At 47.0% G+C, this 6,908-nt stretch overlaps 2 protein-coding genes across 2 annotated transcripts in view; one reads left to right on the top strand and one right to left on the bottom strand.

Annotated features, from left to right (window-relative positions):
- Positions 1-158, bottom strand: part of Vwa5a (von Willebrand factor A domain containing 5A) — a 39,940-nt gene extending 39,782 nt beyond the window's left edge. The window contains exon 1 of the mRNA XM_013009525.1: positions 19-158. Coding sequence (XP_012864979.1) covers positions 19-158 — 140 coding nt within the window. The remainder of the gene's footprint in view (positions 1-18) is intronic.
- Positions 159-5,858: 5,700 nt separating this feature from the next.
- On the top strand, positions 5,859-6,794 carry LOC105980640 (olfactory receptor 8D1-like). Its single transcript, XM_013009523.1, has one exon. It carries the CDS (start codon positions 5,859-5,861, stop codon positions 6,792-6,794), a length of 936 nt encoding a protein of 311 aa, XP_012864977.1.
- Positions 6,795-6,908: the final 114 nt, after the last annotated feature.

The following is a 6,908-nucleotide window of genomic DNA, read 5'->3' as shown; positions in this document are numbered from 1 at the left end:
ACCATCCTGGGCTCCTACATCTTCATCATCGCCAGCATCCTCCGCATTCGCTCCGCGCAGGGCAGGTCCAAGGCCTTCAGCACCTGCAGCTCCCACCTCTCTGCAGTTTCTCTGTTCTTTGGTTCTCTGGCGTTCATGTACCTGCGCCCCTCCTCCATCAGCTCCAGGGACCATGGAAAATTGTCTTCTGTGTTTTATACTACTGTTGTTCCAATGCTGAACCCATTGATCTACAGCCTGAGAAATAAGGATGTCAAAATGGCCCTAAGTAAGTTTCATGCAAAAAGAATATCCATATAAAAAATATTACACCCTAGCAAAATATGATAACAATTCATGTCTTCAAACCATCTGATTACTGCCGCTACTAACTGACCATGTGAGAGCACATTGTCACGAAGACTGGAGTCCCAGCATCAGACGCTTTGGACCTCATCTGACCACGATACCCCGGGCTTCACCCCTTGTATCACATCCAGATGTTTCCTAAAGCTGCTGAGAGCCTTCTCGTGACTGATGGTGCTTCGTGTGCTGGAACATGGCTGTTCCTGGGGTGGTGGGCACAGGGCAGGTCTGCCGGGTCCCTGTGGCTCCAGGGCCTGTGCTATTACGAGAATGATACTTGGCTCAGGTCATGGAGGCTGTGGCTGAGGATTGTGGAGAATTCTGCTCCGCACATCAAGTATTTCCAGTGCATGAGTTTCCTATGTGCCTGTCTTCTGCATAACTATCATGATGGCTTTCTATTTAACTCACTGATTATCATTGAAATAAAAGATTCCAAAGCCATACTCATCAAACAAAATCAGGGCAAAACCATAACCACCAGGTTGCCCTGTGTACCCTTGCTTTTTAAATACACAGATGTCTCCACAGACCTGCTTTCCTCTGCTTTTTAAATACGCAGTTTCTCCACAGACCTGCTTTCCTCTGCTTTTTAAATACGCAGTTTCTCCACAGACATGCTTTCCTCTGCTTTGTGGAGTGCATGGATGGTGTCTCTGGTCCTCAGCTCCTCTAGGTTGCATGATTAGTGTCTGTTTCTGCAGAATTGGTGCGATCATCTTGGTCTTCCTCTCCTCTCAAACACTCTTGCTCTCATGCCTATTTCCATGAATTACTGCTCCTGTTCCTTGTCCTGAGCCTGGACACAGCAGGCTCTTCCAGCCTCCTCGCGGTCAGCCCCTCCCTTGAGGCACGGCCCCGGCTGCGCTGGCTTCTGCCAGCTGTGGGTCAGTGTCATCTTTTTGTTTCTCTAATATTTGTCAACCTCTGCCCATCATCAGTCAGTTCTGTGGATAGGACCGAGTGTCCTCTGTGTTTATCCTAGTTGTGTGCCCATGCAGAAATCCCCTGACCTCATGAATAAAGATCTCAACGTCGCCTGATGAAAATGCTGGACAAAACGATTGTGAACGGAAACAATAGGAGAATGATGCTCTAAACCTCAGTCACTGACTGCTATAGTGTTGGAATTGATACTAACGATTGATATCTAATTGGTTAACAGTACGAATTAATATTTCATAGGAGTGCATCTGTATTCCTCTCACCTTATTTGGTAGAATTCTATTGTCATTATTTCTTCTTTCCATGAACTTTGATCTCATTTGCCAGGTGGTTTTTTTTTTAATCTTACACACACCACTGTGACACCGATCAGAAATATTAAAACTGATGTGGACCCAATCCATTCACCTTCTCTCTCTTTTTCTAGGTAGTTGCTATGTACTTATCTCAGTCCTCCTCAGCCACAATGAAAATGCCATCTTCCACTGAGAACTAAGTCCCCTCAGCATGTCCCTTCAAAGAGCTACGCAGCAGCTGCAAGCTCTCAGCTTTGAACCATCGCAGCCTGCTCCACCCTTCCAGGTCTTATTTAACACGCATCTTATATCCTCTATCACATAATCAGAACTTTAAATCTGAGGTACATAGACCTTTGATCCAACAAGCCTCTGGTTTCCCCTTAATTTTCTAATTTGTATTTACCTACCTGTTGTCAGTTTTCCAACCTAGCTAATTTAACTTGGCTTCACACTACATCTCCACAGGAAAAACAATGAGTCATCACTGTATTATGCTTGGGAAACAAACACGGTCCTTCCTAAACACTGGTACATTTTCTTTCACATAAATCGGTTGCGTCCAGTGTCCTGATTTGTTTTCATTTAAAAAATAAATAAAATAGCCAGCACCAGTGGCTCATGCCTATAATCCTAGCTACTCAGAAGGCTGAGATTTGAGGATCACAGGTCAAAACCAGCCAGGCAAGCAAGACGATGAAGCTCTTATTGCCAACTAACCACCAAAAACCCAGCAGTGGAGCTGCAGCTCAGGTGACAGAGCGTTAGCCTTGATCCCAAAAGCTAAGAAAGAGGATCCAGGCCCTGAGTTCAAGCCCCAGTAGCAGCATCCACCAACACACACACACACACACACACACACACACACACACACAGCACATGCACCGGCACACGCACGCACACACATGCACAAAGACACGTGTATATATTTGTGAGGGATGACTGATATAAGACTGCCTTTTACAATATCAAATGCTTTCTAAAGTGAAAGGAAAAACATTAAATACAGATTCCAGTGTTCATAAATAGAGTTTTATTGGACATAGTTCTGTTCCTTCATTACAGTATCATCTAAGGCTAAGGCCTCTGAAGGGAAAGAATCAGACAGTTGCATTAAAGACCCTAAAATGTATAAAGCACAAAGTGTTCACTATCTGATTCAAGAAAAAAAAAGTAGATGCTGGTGATTGCCCAGCGGAGCCCTGCTGCTTACTTCCAATCCCTACACATATCTCCTCCGGAGAGAAAACCACCATTAACAAATTTTACCTCTATTTATTTGCATTGCATATGCTGGTGCTTAGAAGACAATGCACAATAAAACACTATGCACACAGGCTTCCTGACCTTGATCACAGCAAAACCGTGAGCGAGGCAGCAAGGTCCTCACAATCCACAGACATCACCCCACGAGGAAGGTCGGGGGAGGCAACCTGAGGGGCTGATGGCCCTGCGAGGTACGCGTGATGCTCACAGCGCGTCTGCCAGCCGCAAAGCCCAGGAAAGGTGGTCTGCGGTGTCATTTTCTCAGGGCAGGGCTCTGGAACGCACACACCGGCCTGCAGCGACACCCGTGGATTCCCGACTGCTCAGGCCGGAGGGGGAGAAGGTTGACAGGGAAGGATTACAGAGAAAAACACAAACAGATTCTCGTGTGTTGCGTGCGTTTATTATTTTTCAATTCAGCAAAGTGCTTTATGGGTAAGCACGTGCATCACATTCACCTAAAATTATACACGTATGACGCACTGCTGCTGGGAGTCGATTATACCCTGACAGACCTGTTAAACTTTTGATAAAGAAATGAAAAGACAAGGCACAATTATTTTCATTGACAAAGTGTCACGTGTGCTCTTAGGTCTGAGCTAAGAGAATGCACAGACAGACAGTGCCCAGAGAGAGCGCCTGTTTCAGATGAGAGCTTTGGAAAGTACAAGAAGGAAATGGGTCGCTCACGCTAGTTTTCGCACACAGGTGATACTCCAAAATGCAAAGTGGGTTAAAGAAAAACACGTTCCTCTCATGTTCAGAAGAAAACAAAGTGGGCTTGAACTGATTTATAGAAAACTTTGAATTGTAAAGAACAGGTATTATTGTTTTGGTTTTGATGAGGCAACTGAGTGTTTCTCCCTAGTATCAAAGGTGGCTACTTCATAAGAAGCAGTGCTAATCTCTCTCACTCAGAGAGAAAAGTTTGATCTTTTGTTTTCCATGCCTCAAGCCTTATTAGTTAGAATACTTCCATTCTGCCAACATATTTGGCTCTTGTCATTGTCTCTTCCCTGTAGATTCCGACCACTGGGAAGCCCAGCCCCGTGAGGGGAGCAGGGGTTCACAATCACCTTCTGAGGTCCAAGAGACCAGGCCCAGGTCCCCAGAGGCAGGGAGGACTAGCAGTCTGCTCTGCTTGGCTGACTCTTAAACTGTTCCTCTCCATCAATACGGTGAGTTCTTACACAGACTATTCTTCCAGGATCAGAAGGAGATGAGGCTTATCTCGTAAGTTGTGTGTGTTTGTGTGTGTTCATATGCATACACTGTATGAACCTGAAAATAAAAGCATATACATCCAGCAGCAATATTCCTGATGATTATTTGCAGGTGAGTCTGACCGTTCTACAGAACTTTGGTAAGACTGTGGCTTCTAAATATATCTAGATATTCTTTTTCACAGACATTCTGTGCACTTGCTATAGTGTTTCAAGGCTACTGGGCAGATCTTGGTACACTCCATTCCAGTCTATTTCGTTATATTTTACCTTCCTGACCTCAGCAGAGGAAATATTTTTATTTCACATCATGTCCTCAAATTAAAGAATGCAAAGGAAAAGTTTGCTTGCTTAGTTGCCTTTATGTTTTATGGTCAATTTATAAACTCCTTATTTTTAATTATCTTTAAGTAGTTAAGGGTTTCAATTCAAAGTGTCATTTATGAGTACAGTGCATCTTGGTCAATGTTGCCCCTCCCATGGTTGTCTCCTGCCTGCCCAACCCCTCCCCTCACCCCACCCACCCCCATCTCACAGACATGCATTGGATATTATTGCTGCACTCTCCTACTCTTCTTCTTCCTCTCTTCATTTATCACGGTGTAACATCTATATCTCTGTGTGTTTGCCTGTCTTAGAGACATTGAAGGGACAACAGTCTTTTTAAAAATATAAGGCCAAAATGATTTTGATATTTATTAAAGGCTCTAAAAGACCAGAACTGTGTTGTTAGAGTTAAGAATGGAGGGAAAAAACCATTAGAGGCAATGGTTTAGAAGGAAAGTAATGTGTAACATAATAACTAAACCTACAGAGAAACGAACACACTTTGTCCAGATTCGGGAGAGAAAGGTGCTGCACCGGGCAGACTGGCTCAGAACTAAATCCGATGGAAGAAGTCCTGGTTAGCACGTTTTCTAGGCGACCTTGGAAAACTACAAGAATACATTTGTGAAGTGGTGATAGCATAGTATCTTCCAAACTTAGTGACTGAAAACAATTGCTTAATCCCTTTCTCTGCCAATGTCTTAAAACACAGACAAGAGCTCTGTCTCTCTCGTGGTGTGCTGTGATTTAATGAAGTCCCGGCCGCGGTGGCCTCCACGCTGGCCGGCACGCAAAAGTCCTCCATGCCTGCGACCCTGTCTGCTCTTCCCCTTCTCCCAGTTTCCTTTGCTACACAACAACCCTTTCCTGTTGCCATCCCTCCTTTCCTGGCTCTCTATCTGGTTCATTCCCATCACCTGTGATACCGCAGAAGCAAGGAAAAGCCAATTAAAAAAAAGAAAACAGGTGGGGACGAGACGCTTGGAGCAGAGCAAAGCACTTTATTAAATTAGGATCTGCATGACCTAAATAAAGATACTGACACCGGAGGGGAAAGTCAAGGGGCATCCGAAAGGGTGGGCTCCACATCCAAGACAGCAGAGAACTCATATAGAAAGAAAAGCACGGATGTCAACAACAGCTCTGCGCAGATGCTCACTGAATAACACCGGGTATTTTTTTTTCTTTTATAGGGAAATGTAAAGCTCATTTTGCAGAGACAAAATGCAATTTCACCTTTAACTGCTACCATTTATTAAAAAACAAACCGAAGCGAGCTGAGTTTCTCTTCTAAACCATGTGCTGGTAAGAATTCCATTAACAAGTAGATCTCAGCCTGCCAAGTGGGTCACTGAGATTGTGTGCTCCAGACCTCGGATCTCCAAGCCCCTCGAGATGCCAGCGTGTATCTGATGAGACCTTCCCCGGGAACCCCCCCGCCACGCCCCGGGGAAGGATGGACGCAGGGAACCATTCCTGGGGCTCCGTCTTCATCCTGGAGGGGCTCACAGACAAGCCCGGCCTGCAGCTCCCGCTCTTCCTTCTGTTCCTCGGCATCTACGTGGCCTCCACGGTGGGGAACCTGGGCTTGGTTGTCCTGATCGGGCTCAGCGCTCAGCTTCACACCCCCATGTACTACTTCCTCCGCAACTTGTCCTTCATTGACCTCTGCTACTCCTCGGTCATCATCCCCAAGATGCTGGTGAACTTTGTGACCCAGAGGAACCTCACCGCCTTTCCCGAGTGCATGGCCCAGCTCTTCTTCTTCTGCTTCTTCGGCATCGACGACTCCTACATGCTGACGGCCATGGCATATGACCGCTATGTCGCCATCTGCAGCCCCCTGCATTACCACGCCACCATGTCCCGCAGGACCTGCCTGCTGCTGGTGGCCGGCGTGTACATGGTGGGGGCCTTCGGGGCGCTGGTGCACACCACCTACATCGCCAGCCGCTCCTTCTGTGGAACCAACGTCATCCACCATTACTTCTGTGATATCCTGCCGCTTCTGGCTATTTCTTGCTCGAGAGACCACAGCAAGGAGCGCTGGGTGATGACGCTGGTTGGGTTCAATGTGTTCGCCTGCGCCCTGGCCATCGTCATCTCCTATGCCTTCATCCTGGCCAGCATCCTGCGCATACGCTCGGCCGAGGGCAGGGCCAGGGCCTTCAGCACCTGCAGCTCCCACCTGGCCGCCGTCGGCGTCTTCTACGGCTCCATCCTCTTCATGTACTTCAAGCCAGCCACCGACGACACCACCCAGGAGAAGGTGGCCTCCGTCTTCTACACCACCGTGATCCCCATGCTCAACCCCCTCATCTACAGCCTGAGGAACAAGGACGTGAAGGAAGCCTTGAAAAAGATCCTGAGAGGTGGGACACTCCCTGAGTGAAAAAGAGAGGAAGGGAGGAAGGAAGGAAGGAAGGAAGGAAGGGAGGGAGAAAGGGAAGGAAGGAAGGAAGGAAGGAAGGGAGGGAGGGAGGGAGGGAGGGAGAGAGGGAAGGAA

This window comes from Dipodomys ordii, unplaced genomic scaffold, assembly GCF_000151885.1.
Source record: "Dipodomys ordii isolate 6190 unplaced genomic scaffold, Dord_2.0 Scaffold10, whole genome shotgun sequence".
Taxonomy (NCBI): domain Eukaryota; kingdom Metazoa; phylum Chordata; class Mammalia; order Rodentia; family Heteromyidae; genus Dipodomys; species Dipodomys ordii.
The sequence above is the reverse complement of the archived record's forward strand: the minus strand, read 5'-3'. Positions and strand labels throughout refer to the sequence as shown.